At 41.3% G+C, this 22,756-nt stretch overlaps 1 protein-coding gene and 1 pseudogene across 1 annotated transcript; one reads left to right on the plus strand and one right to left on the minus strand.

The window, feature by feature from the left end:
• Window positions 1-14,823: 14,823 nt before the first annotated feature.
• LOC147461893 (uncharacterized) lies at window positions 14,824-21,430 on the minus strand. The gene is made up of 2 exons (XM_086509364.1): window positions 20,729-21,430; window positions 14,824-15,028 (listed from the first exon to the last, which is right to left on the minus strand). Exons 1-2 carry the CDS (start codon window positions 21,052-21,054, stop codon window positions 15,007-15,009), a joined length of 348 nt encoding a protein of 115 aa, XP_086365490.1. The 5' UTR covers window positions 21,055-21,430; the 3' UTR covers window positions 14,824-15,006.
• On the plus strand, window positions 19,116-20,093 carry LOC147461894 (uncharacterized; annotated as a pseudogene).
• Window positions 21,431-22,756: the final 1,326 nt, after the last annotated feature.

Here is a 22,756-nt window from a genome sequence, read left to right on the forward strand (position 1 = left end):
GGAAATCAAAGGATGAGATTGGACACCTGAAGAAGATGCTTAGCAAAAGAATTTCTATGAAGGAGTTGGGAGATGGAAATCATTTTCTTGGTATGCATATCAAGAGGGATTGACAGTATGGAATTCTTGAGTTATTTCAAGAGAAGTATTTCCACAAGGTCTTGTAGCATTTTAATATGAAAGGGGGAAGTCGTTAAGTACCCCGATGCAAGCATATTTGAAACTTAACAAGAGTGATGCTCCCAAGTCATATGCTAAGAAAGAAAAAATGGTTCAAGTGCCATACTCTTTAGTAGTTGCATACATTGCATATGTAGTGGGAATGGTGAGTAGATATAGTGAATCTCAGCAAGGGCACATCTAGCAAGTTTTTGTTCTTTGGGAATAGCAATGCGTCCATTGTGGGTTACATGGATGCATATAATGACGATTGTGTGGACAACAGAAGGTCCACATCTAGCTACATTTTCTTATTTTCTAGAGCGGTCATATCTTGGCAATCATGTCTTCAAGATTGCACATCTTCTACAACTGAGGTAGAGTATGTTGTTCCATCAGATGCCAACAAGGAAGCCATATGGTTCTTGCCTAGTGGGAGATGTGGGCATTCATGAGGTCCAAGTGTTGCATTATGATATAGCCAGAGTGTCATTGCATTGGCACATAATCCTATGTTTCACTCCTAGTTGAGGCACATAGAGTTCATGTATCATGTCATACTATATGTGCTGGCTCGCAAGCACATAGACCTTGTCATTATGATAGCTATAATGCCACTGCATTCGCACAAAATCCTATATTTCACTCTTAATCAAAGCACATAGAGGTCAGATATCATGTCATACGAGATGTGTTGCATGTTGTAGTCCACTCAAGGTGTATAAGTGGAAGAAAAAAAGAGTGTCTAATGCACATGTCCAATGATGGGACATCCTATATGCATACATAAAAATGCATCACCATGAGCAACATAATGTAGATAAGCTCAAATTTTCTAGCTTGAGTATAAGCCTAATAACTACGAATCTTAGCACAAAGCATATTTAGACTTGAAGCCTTGGGACTAACACTTTGCTCATTTTGCGGCTCAGTAGTTCAACTTTGACTACACCAAAGTGTGTTTTGCACCCTAGTAACTTGACTGTTAACATTCTTGTGCATACCACAAAAAGTTCTTTTAGTACAAGTAAGCTTGAATCCTCAAAGAGTGGATTATTGAAAGACCAATTTGGGAATGAAGGTTTCTTTCGCCATACCTATGCAATCACCTTTGAATTTGCAATGATTTTGGTTGTGTTGTCCTTCTTTGATTGTGTAGATTCCATTTGTCTTTTTAATTTTTTAAATAGGCCTAATAAATGTAGCCTTTCAAGATGTTGTAGTTTTTTCATGATTGTCTCCATTGGAATTTTGATAGGGATCATTGAAAGATTTTGGAATCCAAGGCTCCTATTACCTTTGTAGAATCTTTGTTGATCGTCTCTGGCATGAGGCCTGTTGGAGCTCTTAAGATCTTTCTATGTCTCTTTGTATTGGCACTTGGTCTTTGTTTGATTGGTAGCCAAATTTTTGAATTCGATTTTAGCGGAACTTGTAACAGCTGCTTGCTACCACTTGGAAAGGATAGTAATAGCATTGTTTCTCTATTGTAGCTCTTGTGCTAGTCTCAATGAAGGATGACATTTGTGGCCATTTCCTTTGAAGGAATGACTTGAAATCTTATCTACTCTTCATTCTTTTGGGTGTTGAGAGTAGCAGTCAATATTTCCAATGGACCTGTAGTCTTACTTATGATTGTTTTGTTTCTCTACTCACATTGAGTAATGTCTAGTAATCTTTGAATGTTTTCTAAAACCATATTTCACTTCTTCATCCAATAGAGTGATGCATCAAACATTGGATTGTGTCATTAGCTTTGGTTATGTCTATATGGCCACTTTTCTTGCTAGTGGCATGTCTAATTGGGGTTAAGAATTAGGCATATTTCCCTTTGATCTTTAATTTCCATCACACTCCTCATTTCAATTGAGTAATTGCATTAGTGTGTTATTCTCTCAAATTGCTTTCACTAGAGCCCCTTTCCCTCTCAACTTCTACCTCACCACAACAACCCCTATTCTCGTGGGTGGCAAATCAAAGCACCCTTAAGCCATATAGCCCACGTGCCTTTTCCTAAGGGCTCCATCCCATGGAAATAAATGGTAAACAAGTCACAATGAGATGTAATGTGCTTTGTAGCACCACTGTCAAAGTACCACACATGTGAATCTGCAACAAACTGACATACATGCATCATGGACAAAAAGATCATAAGTGCACTCTCGACTAAAGGCCTATTCTGCATCAACATCAGCATCACAATCTCCTTTCACAGAAGACTCAACAATAGTTGCACTTGTAGTGGAACCCGCCTCTTTCTTCTTAGCATCTTTTGCCTTCAATTTTTGACACTACTTGATCAAGTGATCATTAGCTTTATAATAATGGCAACTATCTTCTTTTTGCCCTTTTTACCAAAATTCCTAGACAAATTGCGGCTAGCAAAAGCATTAGGAACACGCGATTTACCACTTACAAAAGAACCATGATAAGTGGCCATATTGTTGTTACCACCTTTTCTTTGAGCAGTAATAAAGGCCTGATCAACTGCATGTTGTTTAGCCCTGTTTTTTTTGGAAAGTGACTTTTGAAACAACAACGTGCATAATGCATCAAACTTGACAACTTTAGGATTTCCTTGGGTCATAAGTCTCCAAGTACTTGCAAAAGTCTGGTAAGAATCTAGCAAAACAAGAACATTCTACACAAAAGGGAACTGTTAGAAATGACTTTGCCTGTAGAAATTAGTTGTGTATTAATATCCTTGACACCAACAAGGAAAGTAACCATCTCATCTTCCTCATGCACTCTAGCTCTTTATGCAGCAATGCAATTTTAGCCTCATTGCGACTTGCATAAAGACGCTGCAGCCAGTAAATCCCAAGCCTTATTTGTAGATTTTGCTAAACGAATATGGAGAGTAATAGTGCGCTTCACAAAAAAATGCAATCAAAGCATGAGCCTGTGCATCTTTTACACCAAACGAGCTTGCTCAGCCAAAGGCAAAACAGCTCTCGTAGCAGCAATCCTACCACCAAAACCTGCAACTTCCTCAAGATCGCCTACATCCTCATAACCAGGACGTACATCAATGCCATGAATAATATTCCAAATGCCCTTTGACACAAGGACATGTTGCATCATATAAGCCCACATAGGGTAATTGTCCCCATCCAATCTATCCTCAACAACAAACATCTTGAACACATCTGTGTTGTTGTCAGCCATGGCAAATGTTTTACTTGATGTGGAAACTGCCCAAAAAGGGGAGAGACAAAGCGGAGAACAACGCGTGCTATATAGCACAAACCATAGAAGATTGTTAGGGACGTGTTATGCAAAAAATATGAAAATTTTGAGCAGACCAAGATCTACGAGCTTTTTTGAAGTATTTGTCGACCTATTGATGCTTGCCAAAAGCTCACAAAAATCAAATAAAGTGAGCAAGCATAAGGGGTTAAGAACCTTCTATGTTCTTCCTTCTAAAACTTTCTAGTGATATCCTCAAAGAAAAGCTTTCCCATTCCCAATGGATGAAGAAGGGTGATAGCTTTGTCGTAGCTTGCGAAGCTTGGTTCCAACAACTACTTCTCCAAAGCATGTTGAGAGAAGTGCGCCAATGAGACTAACTTGAGAAGCACCATCCGAGTAGAGCTTTGGTTGCATGCATATAAACAACTCCATTTGTTATTGGCTTCATGTAGTTCTTGGACTCGTCTCGCACCACTAGAATTGGCAAGTGTGGTTGCTATGTTTTCCATCGTCTCTATAGCTCTTAAATTTGTTGCTACAACTTTTGCAAGTTGGATACTACACCTTCCAATATAGATTCCATGTCTCAGCAAAATCAAGAAGTAGAGTCTTGCCAGATTGTTATTCACGTCTTGAGCTAGAAGAGAGCAAGAGAGGACGCTCACAATGTACAAGAGCTTCAAAGCTGATTATAAACTTAATCTTGATTACAAGACTTAATACTTGTTTACAAAGCTTGGACTACAAATCTTGAATTACAAGGAAAGACTTGATAACAAGACACGAATTAGAAGAGGACTTACCTCACAGGAGCCTCACAAGTGGTGTTGAGAAGACTGAGGGGCTTGTAGCCCAAGACCTCTATTTATACAAAGGACTAAGGAGGTTAAAACCCTTCTAGGTTCTTCCTCCTGAGGAGGTTAAGAACCTTCTATTCTAAAACCTTCTAGTGATGATGCAAGCAATGACATAAGCGATGATGTAGGTGATGATGTAGGCGATGACATAAGCAATGATGTAGGCAATGACATAAGCAATGATACAAGCATTGACATAAGAGAGGATGCAAGACATCTTTTAGAACCTTCCAAATTCTCCTCAATCTTCTAGAATCTTCCATATTTCAGAATCTTCTTCTAAATGGAGTGGATCATCAATGATAGAAGGTGATGGTAGAGAGACTTTGAAAGGACAAAGAAGACTTATGTGCAATGTGTTATGAATTTTCCAAGAGCCGGGCAGAGCTAATAAAAAATAACTAGCATTAATATGATTAGTGATTTTAAATGGACCATAACATCGTGGTGCTAGCTTGAAAACATGATTGGTCTCTATGCTCTTAAGATGTCTCTTTCCAATTCGAAGCATCACAAAATCTCCCTCTTTGAATTCCATAGGTCGTCTCTTTTAATTTGCTTGTTTTATGTATGAATGTTGTGCTTTGTGAATTCCTTGTTTTGCTTGCTCTAAGGTTTAGGTGTGTTGTCGAGCAATTTCATTAGCATATGATACTTCATGAGAAATACGAGACAAAGGTGTATAAAACGAGTACCTATATACAATTTGAAATGGTGATTTTTTAGTGGATGAATGAGAAGTGTTGTATGTAAATTAAAGCAAGTGGATGTACGTGTCCCAAGTTCCTGAAGTGCGTGCGAGAGAGCGTGTGTGAGTGTGTGCAGCGATGGAGAAGAGAGGAGAAGAGGAGACCTTGTGTTTGCAGGGGCTAAAACTCACTCTCTACATATGAGCCCCCTTATTCTATTATGTACATAATGAATAAGTATAGTGGGCGGGCACCTGGCCTAACCGGCCACATGGGGCTTTACCCCAACAACCTCCCACGTAAAGGCCAATGTGGCCGTGAGAGAGAAAAGAAAACCATACAAAACCTGTACAAGGCCATCACAAGTATGACCTCAGCCAACGCACACTGGCTCACTGAATCTGTGTGCATCCAGCTCTAATTGTAGAGGAAGTATAGAGCGATCGACACCATACTCCTCACCAAAGCCGCACACATCCTGCAGGTATCACCATACGCTGCAAAGTACCCCTATGCTCAAGGCCAATGTCAGTCACTGCACGACTAACTACTCCCACTGCAAATGCAATGTCGGGTCTCGAGATGAGTATCTCGTATATGAGACTCCCGAATGCTAATGCAATCCTAGCAATATCTGCCAATCTAACTATCTCAGTCAATGGGCTCAGAACTCCACTCATGGAAATCACCTTGACACCCGAACTCCGATCCCTGGAATCCATCCTCGTGTCCATCGCATGTCACATGCGCACCAAGAGCATCTGTCTGTCCTAAACCCTGTGTGGTAAGAGCAATGCCTAGCTCTAACTCACATACATCAGCCTCTGGCCTAAGCATATCCATGAATGATTGAATCACGGTTGAATCCTCAGCACTTAAGCCATCCATATCCGTCATTGTATCCACAAATGACATGCCTTGTTGCACAACTGGCTCAACATGCTCACAAACTGGAGCATCATGCAACCTATCTGCAAAGGAGACATGCCTCGTCTCTCTGCATGGCTGCGTACTCACGAAATTTGTGCCGTCTCGCACATGATGTACTCGCATCGCATGAATCATGCCAACACTAGCACCTCTAGCTATGACTAGATGTCCACGATGCAATCTGAAACTGTGCTCATCCAACACTACCTGGCATCCGCTGTCTTGTAAGTGACTCACAGAGATCAAGCTCTACGTCAAACCTGGCATATGGCATACATCTCGCAACATGTATGATACACCACTCGGCAATGATAGTCTGACATCTCTTGCACCAACTATGTCATGCACTGAACCATCAGCTAGACACACATGTCCAAGCATACCACTAGCATATGTGCTGAACCACTCACGACTCAGCATGACGTGAAACCTAGCACTCACATCTAGTATCCAACGCGAAGGTAATGTGTCGTCAAAAACCGACATAAGAAAGTCAAGAGTAAACATGGAAGCAAAGTCGACATCTTTGTCATACGTAGCCACATACGCTACATGTGCTCCCACATCATCCAAAGTGATAGAATCCCTCTTGTGTTGTATCCTGCGCTGTCTCATCCGCCAAAAACAATGCCTACGTACATGCCCTGTATGACCACAATGCCAACACACAACATCTCTATGTCTGCAAGATCGTCCTTTGACTGTAGGCATCTCTCTAGAGTCATTTGTGCCAAAAGCATTGCACAATCTTTGCCATAACTCTCTAGTTGTACATGCATCCAGACCAATGCAATAGACATACTCACCAAGGTATAACATGATCGTCGAACGTGCAAGCTCATCCAAGTCCTCCCACTCATCGTCAGTCATAGACTCTGGCCTAGCATCCATGCCCTGTAATGGCAACACTTGGCCCAACTGAGTCAATGCATCATGCATACCTGCTTTCCAATGCTCAAAGTTTGATGGTAAGTTTGAACCATCAAACTTTGTATGGAAAAGCACAAACCCTGACAATGATGTACATGCCAAATCCATGGCGATAACCTGTGAGACAAGACCAATCACAAGTCGATCAACTGACAATAGCCAAAGCTTGGCTAACTCATACACCAAGTACTATCAAAATACAACATAAGCTCGCATAAGCTATCTAAGAGAAGTATCAGCAAATATGGCGATCAATGTAACAAACAAGTGACCAAAACCACTCAAATGATGCCAAAACACCCACTCTAATCCAAGAGCACTATGTGGTAGTCGATGAAACTATCATCAACAATCTCCCTCCTGAAGAGATTACCACATGTATGTCAAATGACATAATCCGGTGAGTAAACACTCTCACAATGCGATGCCAAAACAATATGGCAAAGCTATCACTGAGTACCAAATGCAATCAAAACATGATTACAAACTATGCGCATAAACAAATGAACTCGTAAGAAAAATCCGACAGAGTTTCGACAGTATTTGGCTATCTAACCATAAGAACCATACATGCCATAAACATGCTCAAAACCATGAGCAAATCATACGCAAAATCCGCACTCAAGTATACATGAGCTGCCCCAAAGTCTCAACTCCTTAAACTTGGAAAACAATCCTATAATCCGAAACACAAAGTGCATCAGCCGCACTCTACAAGCGAAGCATATACTAGGATAAACTTGGATCGGCTTGAATGAAAACGTTTTGGTAGGCCAAAATAGATCTGCAAAAACGTGTTGCAGTTTTTGCTACTTCTCCGCTTGCCTCCCCGCTGAGCTCCAATGGTGCTCCCAATCCCTGAGCTCTGATACCAGTTGAAGTGCGTGCGAGAGAGCGTGTGTGAGTGTGTGCAGCGAGAGAGCGTGTGTGAGTGTGTGCAGCGATGGAGAAGAGAGGAGAAGAGGAGACCTTGTTTTTGCAGGAGCTAAAACTCACTCTCTACATATGAGCCCCCTTATTCTATTATGTACATAATGAATAAGTATAGTGGGCGGGCACCTGGCCTAACCGGCCACATGGGGCTTTACCCCAACAGTTCCTAGTCTCACATGTGTGTATGTTCTAAAAAGATATAGAATGGTTCTACTAATTGCTTCTATTTGTCCATTATATTGGGATGGGATACAAAAGTGAAGTCTATTTGAGTGCCCAAATTTATGAAGGCGTCATCCAAAAATCATTGCAAAAATGTCTATCTTGATCAAATATCATAGATTTATGCTTAAGAAACAATAGAGCCCCTTGCTTAGCTGAGAGGGATTACAAAGTAGAAAGTAAGCATGTTGCTTAAACTATCTACAATGGTCCAAGTAATACCATTTTGTGAACAAGTGAATAGCAATCCAATGATAAAGTCCATAGATATATGTTGCCAAGGAAAGTCGAAAATAGATAAAGGCATCAACGAACCATATTACTTAGCATAATGACGTTTGATTTCTTGACAAAAAAAACATTGTGCAACATATGTAACAACATCTTTTGAAGGTATGGCCAAAAAATTTGAGATTCTACTATGTAAAATTTGAGATTCTACTATGTAAATAGTTGTAGCAATCCCACGGTGGCCTATATAAGGTGGTTCATGATATTCTTTAAAAACAAGTTGATGAAATGCAATGGTTGCACACCGTCTCTTTTCAAAGAACAAATACCCATCATGAAAAAACTGTGCATGAACAAAATATACATGTTTACAAAATAAAGTATAAATATCAGCAAGGTCAGAGTCATAAGCAAAAATATCAATCATTTTTGACAATTTTCAACAAACATAATAGAAATTTTATTGATCGATAGCATGTGACTTTGTGCAATTGCAAACTTCTTTTCATCTCTTAGTTGAAGTGGATGAATATTTTGAAGAAATGATGCCCACTTTATATGCCGATTAGAGATAGTTGGTTGTGAAAGCAAATGACGAATGCTTTGTTGATAATGATGTCTCCAAAGCATACCCAAAATTAAACATGTGTTTTTCAATGGTGCTACCAAGAAATCTTGTGATTCAATGAAGTCTCCTATTAATATTGCAAATATTTATACACAATTTAATTTTGTCCCTTGGAAAGCTGCTTTTACTTTATCATTCATGAGAGTCATATGCAATTAGAGAAATGTATGTGTGTGTGTGTGTGTGTGTGGGGGGGGGGGGGGGGGGGAGAGAGAGAGAGAGAGAGAGTCTACCATCCTCCCACACGTCTCCCCTCCCTCCTTTCTTTAGCGTAAATGTAGAGAGAGATATGGAGTAAAGCCCGTACTTAAAAAACAAAGGCAATACAAAAAAATTAAGAAAAAAAGAGGTTTGAAAAGCGATTAAATTATGAAACCTGTCCTTTGTTTAGAATTCATAAAAGAGAGAAAACACTAGATCAACAATTTTCAAGCTTTTGAAACGATTGATAAAATCAAGAGGCCTACACTTGAGAGCAATTGTTTAGCTTCCAACAACTATGAAGGAAAGGAATTTTGAATAGTGACTCTACAATTGCTCTACACAAAAAAGATCTACCACATGAACATACAAAGAGATTGAGGAGAATGGCCAGAAATACATTATAATTACAATGACATAGGCAACACCATGCTCATAGCAACCAAGAGAACCCGTGCATGCCCAACAAACATACATACCTACAACCAATCACCAAGCTACTAGTCTCTCACACAAGAATCAGTCACAAAACATACAAACTTCTTCAAATACAATAGCTTAAGATGCAACAAATATGGCAACCGCATGCAATGCCGAGTGTCTCTCATTCACAACCAAAGAGTCATGTAGTAAATCTAAGAGTTCAATACCTTGATTAATTTTCCACAGAACATGAACATTACAAAGCTGTGAAAGTCAAGGCTAGTGTCGATTAGCCTGGAAGCAACAATTTTCCATCGAAGATACCACAATTGCTTTAAGCAATGAACATGGAAGCAAAGTCTGACAATGATGTACATGCCAAATCCATGGCGATAACCTGTGAGACAAGACCAAGCACAAGTCGATCAACTGACAATAGCCAAAGCTTGGCTAACTCATACACCAAGTACTATCAAAATACAACATAAGCTCGCATAAGCTGTCTAAGAGAAGTATCAGCAAATATGGCGATCAATGTAACAAACAAGTGACCAAAACCACTCAAATGATGCCAAAACACCCACTCTAATCCAAGAGCACTATGTGGTAGTCGATGAAACTATCATCAACAATCTCCCTCCTGAAGAGATTACCACATGTATGTCAAATGACATAATCCTGTGAGAAAACACTCTCACGATGCAATGCCAAAACAATATGGCAAAGCTATCACTGAGTGCCAAATGCAATCAAAACACGATTGCAAACTATGCGCATAAACAAATGAACTCGTAAGAAAAATCCGACAGAGTTTCGACAGTATTTGGCTATCTAACCATAATAACCATACATGCCATAAACATGCTCAAAACCATGAGCAAATCATACGCAAAATCCGCACTCAAGTATACATGAGCTGCCCCAAAGTCTCAACTCCTTAAACTTGGAAAACAATCCTATAATCCGAAACACAAAGTGCATCAACCGCACTCTACAAGCGAAGCATATACTAGGATAAACTTGGGTCGGCTTGAATGAAAACGTTTTGGTAGGCCAAAATAGATCTGCAAAAACGTGTTGCAGTTTTTGCTACTTCTCTGCTTGCCTCCCCGCTGAGCTCCAATGGTGCTCCCAATCCCTGAGCTCTGATACCAGTTGAAGTGCGTGCGAGAGAGCGTGTGCAGCGAGAGAGCGTGTGTGAGTGTGTGCAGCGATGGAGAAGAGAGGAGAAGAGGAGACCTTGTTTTTGCAGGAGCTAAAACTCACTCTCTACATATGAGCCCCCTTATTCTATTATGTACATAATGAATAAGTATAGTGGGCGGGCACCTGGCCTAACCGGCCACATGGGGCTTTACCCCAACAGTTCCTAGTCTCACATGTGTGTATGTTCTAAAAAGATATAGAATGGTTCTACTAATTGCTTCTATTTGTCCATTATATTGGGATGGGATACAAAAGTGAAGTCTATTTGAGTGCCCAAATTTATGAAGGCGTCATCCAAAAATCATTGCAAAAATGTCTATCTTGATCAAATATCATAGATTTATGCTTAAGAAACAATAGAGCCCCTTGCTTAGCTGAGAGGGATTACAAAGTAGAAAGTAAGCATGTTGCTTATAATCAAGGCCTGTGAGTTTTCCTTGATGCACGAAATCCTTTACTTCCCACGATGACTGCATTACCACCAAGCCTCGTCACTTCTAAGAATATGCGTTCTTTCATGTTCAGAATATGGATCTTGACTGATATCCCTGCATCAATAATAGGTTTCACAAGGTCTTTGCGCCGAACATGGAGTAGATTGATGAATCATCAGGCCTAAGATAGTTTGCCACTACTCACTTTACAACAAATGCACTCTCATCACTGAAATCTGCTACAACAACTACCTTTTGGTTCCCAGTCCGCAATGGCGGTAAGTGGCATCTTGCACAATGCAAAAACCCAAAAAGAGAAAAATGGGTTATTAATTTCCCTTCACATACTTACCAGGCATTAGTCAATTACAGCCACACCTAAAGAGTGCAAGTATGTGCATGATCAATAACCAATGACGCCCATGATCTTATAAGTGGTAAGCATAATAGAATTCCATCAATTATTAGGTTCCCATCTAGGAGAACACTCCTGCTGGCAATAGACAACACTTCAAAAAGTCCACAAAAATTTATTACAAGATTTAAACAAATGAACGACAGCATTCAAACGGTGATGGCGTTGCTTACACATAGAAATTTTCTCATGTAGGAAAACGGAGTCTTTTTCACACAATGCATAACATCATGAGCTTCTGCTCGAGAGGCACCGCATACCTAGCTAGGTACGATTGGGGGTAGGGGACCACCGGCCCCCCCACCGGGCCGGCGGTCCCCTACCCCCAATTGTACCTAGCTAGGTATGCGGCGCCTCCCTCACAGAAGCTCATGATGTTGAGGTAAGTCACAATGTGGGAAATATTGTGAGAATTTGTCCAAAACTTCTTGTGTTACTGGTTTACGCAATTCAACTGTTACAATCAAGGCTTCAAGGAGCCAAACCAGTAACATTCGGACCCTCATTTTTGTATCAATGGTCCAAGTAATGTCAGTGGAGTATCCAATTTAACCCAGATTCATCGCTAGAGCATGAAGCGGGTTTGGCATGTACAAATACATGCTTTTCACTTTTGAAAATCCCCGACTAAGACAGAAAGTCAAAAGCACAAATATCTTTTAAAGTTTCCCATTAAAGCTCCCAGAAAAACATGTCCAATGCAAGTGCGACTGTCAAAGAATTTCAATTAAAGTACTATCATGTTATCTTTGCAGAATCACTTTGCTGGTTCAAAGAGCTTCTCTTTGTAACACCTTTCATTATCATGCAGTTAATTCGCTCCAGTGCAGGAACAAACAAGAAAACCTCAAGCTTTAGAAATATCCTGCTGCTAAAATACGCTAGGCTGAGCTGAGAATTCTCTTCTTATCTGTGTTAATTGTAGACTACTTGAAGGTTTTTACAGCACTCCAATTGGAAGGTTGATCAACTACTCCATTCAGGTAGACAAGTGACTAGGTCAAAAACTACAAGCAGAGGTGGAGCAAGAAGCATAGATTGTATGCTTGCACTGTGAAGGCAGATGGAATCATCCAAGAACTTGACGAGGTCAAGACATAGCATCTTGCTAGCTGCTCACAGTGCAATATAAAATGGCACCTTGGGGATGGGCATACAAATGTCTCTACTCTTGAGAAGTATGGCAGCAGGAGTGAGGTGTAGATCTAGTGAAGCTCTATCCTTGCTTTCATGTCCCTTGAGGCAAACTCTACCTTGGTATTACCAACTCACTGAGCACACATTAGGAATGGACATGTAATTAAGAAAGGCTTAAAGCAACCACGATCCACCCATTGGGTCGCCATTTGAGAGACTCAAATTCAGTGTAGTCAAACAAATGTGAATCATCTCAACAAGCAATATCAAGTAACCTAGGCCGCACCTTCTTGGTCATCACTTTGAGATATCCAACTATCAGCTCTCACCTTCGCTTCAGCAAAAAGTGTCAATGGCCATTGACAAGTCGTCTGCACACACATATGATGTCAAGAAAAGGCACCGAGTGCCACAATGTGCTGAGGGTAGGCCATTATGTGGTCTGTGCTTTGGACGGCCCTCTAATATGGCCCGTAATTGGAGGGGTGATCCAGCTGGACACCATCGTCAACGGTGTGGATGATCGGGTCTTTCACCACAAGGACTACCCCCTTCTCTTCAATGGCTTCTAGCTCCTCTTAGCAGAGAACCCCTCCTCATTACAGGCCATGGGCCTTGGGACACTCACTTTGAAGCCCTCTCCCCCACCAACGTGGTGGCGTTGGGGCCATTGGGGTTTGCCCAGCTGGTGCATTACTATAAAGCCATCGACATCTACATTAACTCCACTTTGCGAACGCAGTGCCCAAACCAGGTGATGTTCTGCGGATTTTGGCCATGCTCTTCTCGAGCATCACTACCTCCCTCATCGTCAACCCCAGCATCGGTCACACCTTCGACCCCAATGTCCCCTCCTTGCAAACATCCATGCAAAGTGTGATGAAGAACAACAGGTAGGCTTTACAAAAAAGGTAAAATTGTAATGTTCTCAGCCACCAAAATGTCTTTGGCTTCAGAGAGCTTCGTCGCTATTCACAGTCGATGGAGCAGGATCTGATGGATGATCCTAAGCACATCGCCTAAGTAGTCACTGGTGGCCACATGGTGACCATCGCTCGGAAAGAGCCTCTACCATTCTGGACATGCGCTCTGAGAGTGATCTGTACAGATCCTTCGCCCAAGGCTATCCCACCCACCCAAGTGCAATGTCGAACAGGCCAAGGTTGCTCGGAGGGCAAATGTGGAGATGGAGTCCCGCGTCTTGCATGTCGCACAGTGATGCCGTCTACGTTAAAGACACTAATGTAATCGTGGCCACGATGGGCCATGTGGCGAGGCATGGCGCTCTTGGCCCCGAGCAAATGAAAGCCACTTGATGAAGAGGGTGATGTGCAAGAGGAGGAGGTGGAAGAGGAATAGTTAAACGTAGAAGAGGGGAAGCTGAGATGGTTCCACGAGGCGAAGAGGCAAGGGAGATTGAGAAGATACATTGGTATGGGAGGTGCAATGGCAAGGCGAAAGCAAAGCGTGCATGTGGAGGAGCGCATAGAGCACAGCGACAACAAAGGCTGTGGCTAGTAAGGGAGGGAGCATGGCCTTGCAGAGGCGCTCTTGCTCGAGGCAGATTCTATCATTCTTGCAGGTTGCTGCTTTTACCTCTAATTGAGTGTCCTCGCCTCCAACTTAATGTTATTATTACCATATGTTGAATATAACCTACATTCGTTTTAATCCACCAATAGGAATTTTTTGCTTTTGCAAAGTTTCAAAATCATTTTTGCCAGCGAAAAAGAGAAGGCAACTTTAAAGTCCTTGCCCTTTGGACAAGCCAAGCCAAAAACTTAAAAGTTTGTAAGCTTAAAAATAAATCATCCTTTTTTTTCATGTGAAATCTCTTTGCACAATACCAATATTACCAATTTAGCAAAAGTGTACTTGATTTAGTTCAAATTTCAAAGTTCCATGCTCACCCCAAAATCTTTCCTTGGTCAATGAGCATTCACTTCCTATTTCAAAGCTCTGACACTTTTAAAGTTCATCATTAGATTTACACACTAGTTATCTAAATAAATCTCCACTCTCTTATTTCAACCAATCAACGTTTTCAGCCTATCAAAAAATGTTTGAATATACAATCCGCAAAAAGAGAAATTATCTCTATAGCTTTGGCCCTTTGCCCTTTGGGCAAGCCAAAAAGCAATAGTTTAGGGTAAAGGGGCCAAAAGCGTTCTGGGTACCACTATAAGGATACTTGTTTGAAACAAGTAAAGACCACAACAAGACGTTTAAGAGACCAAAACAAGGTTACTTTCAAAACGCGGCACATTGTCCAAATTACAAATCGCAGCTGCACACTTCTGGGTCTTGTGCATCACTAAAACCAATGACATCAAATTCATCATACAATTGGAGTCCCCTCAAAATAACTTCACGACGGCCCTCGATATCCAAATAGAATCATCTTCATCATGGCAGTGTGCTATTCATTAACAATCCACTTCCTGCACAAAATCAAATTCCTCAACAATCAAGAAGTATCAGTTGTAGATCATAACCACACAACTTATCAACTGTAATAACATTAGTTTAACACCAATCCTACACAAAACAGCCAAACATCTGCACACACCTGCATTTATCCTCAGCTTTACACCCCTCTCAACATATAAAACATAGTAGGATGCACTAAGGAGTCTACACACAACCAAAATCCTCTTCTTACCTCATGTATCCCATCAGAAACACATAGCTTACCTCAAAGAATGCCTGCACATACCTGTACACATGCTTAGCTTAACACCCATCTCAGCATATAACACACAATAGAGTGCACTGAAGTGTGCATACCACCATAATCATCACTTAATCTCACACACCAAAGATTTCTTGAAGCCTAGAAACAAGACAGTTAACAAGCATCGGGGCATCATTAGTAGCTTGCTCATTAGCAAAATCAAAGTTATCAACATTAATTTCACTCTCTTTAATATTGTCAGCCATTCTGATAACTTTCAAGTGTAAACTTTTTAGGTGTACTTTGGCACTTCAAGCCCTAGTTGCTACTCCTCTTTACCCCTTTAGAAAAAGCACTCAAGCTATTGTACCCATGGCTTGATTACCACTAATTGCAAGGAATAGAAGAGAGGGTCGTTCAACACCAAAACAGCATCGGCTTCTGTCAAGCTTCTAATAGCTCAATAGTGGTTAAGCCGTAGGCAAGCCCCGTAGGACTCCACTATTAAGACCATAGCTCTCGACGGTGATGCTGCGTTAACTGCACAAAGGCATGCGCACAGCAAGGCTGAAAAATCCCTATTCTACTTACTCACATGCAATTAATAATACCAACCATTTATAGCTAGCTTGAGGACCTCCCTTCTTGAGCAAGAAAATAGAAACCCTGTGCTCTGATACCAATGTAACATTTAATGGCCTAGTAACTTGTGTGTAGCGGAAAATAGCATGAACATAGTGAGCATTTCATTAGAATAGATTCCTAATGAGAATAACAAGAGTACTTGGGTGGAGAGAGTAACAAAAAGCATAACACCTAGTTAGATAGCATGAATAATACTTCAAAAGAGAGAGAAATTAAGCTATTGACAACAGTTGAGGACCTGATTTACATGGAGCCGGTCCCCCCTCCAAAAGGCTTTGTATTATGGTTTCTCCCATCAAGAGAGACATTTTACAATACAATCCTTTGTGTTCCTTCAATACTAGCTAGTGCAATGAAGATGGAAACTTCATGCACTAAGCAAAACACTTATCAAACACAACATCAATTCCCTCATGGTCTCAGACCCAAAACCTCACACACCTTCAAAGATGGTGAGAGCTAGTGGGGTATGAGAGTAGATTGAGAGGAAGAAGGAGTATTCTTACGAGAAAGATGTACATCTCCTCACATAATCACTCATATTAGCATAGCTGAGCTTAGTAATTAGCATGGTAGAGGAGAGGAGCATGCATTGAAGCTTGGCTCTTGGTTGGATTTGCATCACAAAGCCAAGAGTTGTTGGTGTAGGCTTCCCTTCTCACAAGCTTGGAGTAGGTGGTAAGCTTTCCACTAAAGCTTGAGAAGGAGAGAGAGTCTTCTTTGCTTCACACATGAGATTGTGTGAGTGTGTGTGTGATAATGCCTTGCAAAAATCAGCCCCCTCTCTCTCTTGGTCGACTCCCCTTGCTAAATGCTCATGCTACAGCCCTATTGGACCTCCCCAGGACTAGCCAATGGAAATTAAGCAGCATAAGTGATAGGCTTCTGACATGTGTCCCCCTTTTCCCTTTTTTGAGAGCTTTAGGTAATTATCAAATGCAGTTAAACTCTCATTGGACCCCTTTGCCTCCTGGCCAATAGGAATCAGGTAAGCCATTGGGCTGTTGAATGCTCATTGAACCCCTTGGGAGACTGTCCAATAGTCTTCTAGAGAGCTTACTTCTTATTGATTCTTTTATTAAGTGTTTTTAAATTAATTAAACTAGACTTACTCTAGCCTAATTCTCATTGGTCCACCTCCAAGGCCATCCAATAGGGTTTGAGTACCCCTTATGGGCATCTGAGCTAGGGAGATGACATGTGTCCCTCTTTCCCCTTGTGTACAAAGGAAGATTGTGTGTGTATATGTATGTGTGTGTGTGTGTGTGAGTTTCTCTCTCATTCCCTACTTCTTGGGCTCGCCCCCTCCTTTGTAGGGCTTGAGCAAGACTTTTGGGACAGACACAAAGACTTTTGGGACACACACAAAGCATCCAATTTCCCTAGGCTTTTGACCTTTGACACAACCTTTGAATTTTGGAACCTTAGCATTTTGGAAGTCTTAATGGGCTGAACCTTAGGGTCTTTTAAGCCCATTGCTGCACATTGCTCTTTTGCAAATGCCCCCCCCCCCCCCCTTTGGATCCCTATTTTCCCTCCTTTGGATCCCTACTGTGGCCGGTCTGCTAGCTTAACCAATATTCTAGCTTTTTCTCCCCTGGCACTTCCCCATATTAAATTATCAGTTTAACACAAGAAAATCATTTAGGAGAATTAGATATTGATTATTATGAAATCGCAATTCAAATTCGAACGGGTTGTACTTGATAGCGATTGATAGGTACTATTTAAGACTATGAAGGGGTCAGAACCAAGCGAATAAAGGCCCATGAGGAGTCTTGGGGGCCTTTATTCGCTTGGTTCTGTCCTCATGAGGCCCTAGGCTTAAAACGGATGTATCTTGAGCTAGAGACGTCGAATTTTAGTGTTTTAAAGTGATATCCTAAGGTTTTTGGACGTTTCGGATGCATCCGTGGTGTTCTTTTTGTACATTGAAAACATCTCTCATGTGTTTTCTCTCATCACACATCACATCACTCATTAAGATTCACGGACATGGATTTTGGTGCACACTTAAGTTGCTCTCTCGAAAAGCATTTTGTACAAGCATGCATTTAAGTGATCAAGCAAATTTTTACGTATGTACTATGAGAAATAGAATTCCAAAAAACTACTTTTGTATTTTTCAAAATTACATCTCTCTATGCTGAGTTGGCGTTTCTTACAGGGCCCAAAATTGAGTCCAACTTTCTCATAATGTCGAACCAAAAAGAAGGGCCCCTCAACTCAATTGACAACAGAAGAGGAGGATGAATTACTCAAGTGGATATTTATGAAGTGTGAGTCAAGGCATGGTGAATCCGTTCTAGATGTGAAACTTAAAGTGACAGAAATATGTCAAACCAGGCACACACTATTTTCAAATGGAATTCCATGTAAAAGCTAATGGGATAGCTTTCGAAAACGCCATCCAAAATTGGTTTTTCGTGTTTCAGAGGGGCTCAATCAATCAAGAGCAACACGCTTCAGACCAGAGATAGTTAAGTCACTTCATGACAATCTTCAAAAATTGTGCAACGAGCATAACTATCCACCAACCAATATTTGGAATGCAGACGAGACGCGTTTTCAAGGGTCTAGGAACAAGGGGATGAAAGTTCTTGCAAGAAAGGGTTCAAAAGCTGTTTACGGTATTACATGTGACTCTACAGAGTGGATGAATGTGTTATGTTGTGTTAATGTTGCAGGTCAAGCTATTCCATCATTCTAGATCTTTAAGGGAAGCAGAGCGTGGCTGGAAACTATATAGAAGATTGCGAAGAAGGAGCTGTAATGGCTATGAAGAAGAAAGCATGGGATGACGGTGAGTTATTTCAAGCATGGCTCAAGCACTTTGAGAAAGCAATTACTGAAAGCATAGGGAAAAGTAGAAGACATCTTCTAATTCTAAATTGTCATGGGAATCATGTGTCATTGGAAGTTGTTACCAAAGCTTACGAATTTGGGATAGACATACTTACGTTACCTGCACACACATCACATAAACTACAACCTTTGGATGTCTCTGTTTTCAAGTCATTGAAGACTCACTTTCGCAAGGAAAGAGACATATGGCAACAAAGGACATGTTCAAGACATGCAACAAAATCAGTGTTGGCTTCAATAGTGGCAAGGGCCATTTCCTCTTCCTTTACTGAGTCCAACATTAGAGCGGGCTTTCGAGCGACAGGGATTTGGCCTCTAAATCCTTTGCTGTGGTATTTGAAGGCATGCCTTGCAATCACACCAATTTAACTGATGATCCTAGTTCAGCTATCGAAGAAGACATCTCACAAGTGCAGCCGACCCCAGTACATGGAGATATTGAGGATGAAGCTATCTTAGCATTGAATGATTTGGCAGTTCAATTTGACAAGAACTTATTTACAGCAGATCATGTTACGACACTTGAAGACATGCTTGATCCTAAACGACTTGAAACAACTAATTCAGTGAGTTCTACACTACACTTGGAGGAAGATGAACAATTGTGTTTTGGAAATCGCTCAATAGGTTTTGGAAGCCAACCAATTAATTTAGGGGAAAATCAACAACCAGATGGACAAGATAATTCTCACATACATCTCTCTCAGCATTTCAGATCAGCTTCACTGGGAATCAACTATGAACAACAAGCAAGCCAGTTTGCAATGAAAACACTCCACCTCCATTGAACACTGAGGAAAGGGTTCAATCAATAGGTTTTGAAGCGAGCCAGCAAATTTAGGGGAAAATCAACAACCAGATGGACCTTACAATTCTCACATACATCTCTCTCAGCATTTTAGATCAGCAAATATGAACAACAAGCAAGCCACTTTGCAAGTGAAAACACTCCACCTCCATTGCACACTGAGGAAAGGGAACGCGTGATTGAACTTCTACGTATTCCCCTGACTGAAGTTTGCATCATGCAAGTGAATAGAGAACCATTTTTTGACTTTACAAATAGTGTGATACTTACTTCAACACAATACATCAAGAGCATGAAGGCCAAGAACACAAAGAAAGAGGAAGTAGCAAAGGCAAAGGAGGAAAAGAGACTAGAAAATGAGACAAAGAAGAAACAAGCACTTGCAGAGAAGGAGACAACACGTCAAGGCGAGAAGACGCTCAACAAGAGAAACAAGCAAGGCGGAATTGGAAAATCCAACAACAACAATTTGAAAATCGCTTGCGTTCAATATTATGGGAAGGGGGTTCTTTGAGAGGCCTTGTCTACAAGCCACTTCACATGGATCAACCATTCCATGCTACTACTCGTAGAAGACAGTTGGAAAGATGCATCATGCACGCTTGTAACATCATCATTTTTTAGCAAACTCTTTTGAGTCTTGATATGTTTTCCTATCTATCCTAGCCATGCTTTCACATTTGGTATTTTGTATTTTGATGTCCTTACCAAATAACAATCGGCTTTACTTTGGAATTTATTTCCTATCGACACTATTCACTATGTTTAAGCCAGTCAGAATGACACTTACTTTGTCCCTATTATGAGGAACTTACACTTTTGTCTTGACATATGACATTGTCGTCTTGTACAAACAAGCAGGAGATTGTGGCTTTGTAGTCCAGACCAGCATGTGAGAATCCTTTCTATCTCCTATTATGTTAGTTTAAGGTACATTTTTGTCAAGATGGTTTCTATTTTAGACTTCAGTGGTGCATTGTTTTTAAGATGATCTCTATTGCTCACTACAAGCAAAAATGGATAATGTTAAAGCTAAGACTTCATAGATTATGCTATACGCATTGTGAAAGACTTCCACCTAGTACTTACATCTCAAAGTAGTTAACAAGAACAAGCTTCAACTTCATGATAGCTTAGAGAAATTCTCACCTGACATATGTCGTCCAATTGATAAGATTGTTGAGATTTGAGAGGCATGTGTGTGTGAGACGATTGCAGGTTTGAATGCACAACAGATTGCGCCTCCAAGCAAGGGTTTCTTCTTCATCTTCTTTGTCAGGCTTATGCATGCCCAATTCTTGCCGCAATTCAAAAACTAATTTAGAATTTAAAGAGAGCTCAGCATTGGCATCCTCCTGCTTCATGCAACGATCGCCATTTCCATCGTCACTGGCATTACTGCCATTATCAATACGATCTCTTTCTGCAGTATATTTGAGGGGTTGTTCACAAGGAGCTAGAGCCTTTGCCACCATGGGCTCCTTAGCAGAGGTGTCAGAGCAACTTGTGTACCCATTCGTCAAGCGCAATGACTCAGTTGTGGAGGATTACCACGGAGTTTCTATCGTGGACCCTTACCATTGGTTAGAGACTTTTCCCTGACAGGCTTTTAATAATGTAACAAGCAAGCTGGGTTTTTCTCTATCGCTTGTTCCCAAAACAACGTGTGTGAGAGATATAGCATTGAAGTTCTTGATTAGGTCCCTATTTAACCTTCTCATGGTGAATTTTCATACTCAAGATTTGATTACTTTTTTCTGGGTTTCAATGCCAATAAACTACTTTTATTTTGAGGTTTTAGCTGTGTGTGTCAATGAGTGTGCATGTGCATCTATATGTACATGCGTGCATGTGCACCGACACCTACATGCGCTCACATCCACAGTGTTGTATATTGTACCATATGTGACATGGTTGTGCTGATTTTAGTTGAAACCATTCTTACTTCCTTAATGAGCAGGTTGGAGAATGTTGATGTCGAAGATGTGAAAGAGTTCGTCGAAGCTCAGAGAGGGTTATGTAATGAGGTGCTTAACACCTGCAATGCCTTCAACACCACAAGGTCGCCAGCATTTGTCTTTTCTGTTGTAAATTGCTGATGTGAAGCTCTGTTCGGAGATAATGGAAAGTTACAGTAGGAGGAGAAAGAACGCGGAGAGCCTCAATGGCAAAGCCTCAGCTCTATGCCATGCCGTGAGCCATGAGTTGAGTGTTGGCATGTAGTACGTGCGTCGGGTGGAAGATTGAGAACCCACGAAATAAGAGTGGTACTCACCCATCCTTATACTAGACACTTATTGCACCATGGAGTGAAGACACAATGCAGGGGATGTGTTGTCATGCCATTCGCCCTCATATTTTTAACACATGAATTTTTAAAACCACAATTCACAACACCTACCCTCAACGTTGAACCACTAACTTAACTCCACATCTAGAGGAACACCTAGCGATCCTGGCCAATACCCTAGATGTCAAAAATTTTGACATCTACCTCCTTAAAATACCTCCCTTTCTTACTCTATTGGCCCCTTTACCCTAGCTGGATTGAAAGATACAGAGAGACACAGAGAGAGGGCCTGAGTAGGTTTGTGGAATATGGAAGAGTGCTTGGAGGGTAACAGGGTAGAGAGAGAGAGAGAGAGAGAGAGAGAGAGAGAGAGAGAGAGAGAGCAAAGAATGTCGAGCTTTGGAAACTGGAACTCATCGGGGCTGCCAAATTTCTGATCGAGCGTCGCCAATCCCTTCTCCATCCGTCAAGGTCGTGGGTAGGGGGGCAGAGCATCTGTCCCGTCTATATGGTGTCCAAAATCTCATCGACGAGCCATGGATGCAACCAGCTCAGCACCCGAAATATCATAGCCCATGCAGGCCTGTAGTAGACGAATAGGCGCATCCCAGATCAGCAACTGGAATCGCACCAGCTCTCGACACCTCAGCCCTCGTAATTTGCCAAGCTATAATCGCTCTGCATCTGCCACGTCAGCACGTAGAATCCGCTTCGCTCTGTGAGTGTCAACTGTCTGCAGGTGGTGTGTTGGCCCCCCTCTCCCACGACCATTGACGGCCGAGAATGGTCATGCATAGACCATTCCCATAATCAGGGCTCCCGGCCTCTGCCGATCGCCCATGATTAACAGGATTAACGGGAATGGTCAGTGCACGACCATTCCCTAC

Source organism: Adiantum capillus-veneris, chromosome 3 (assembly GCF_014529385.1).
Source record: "Adiantum capillus-veneris isolate H3 chromosome 3, ASM1452938v2, whole genome shotgun sequence".
Taxonomy (NCBI): Eukaryota; Viridiplantae; Streptophyta; class Polypodiopsida; order Polypodiales; family Pteridaceae; genus Adiantum; species Adiantum capillus-veneris.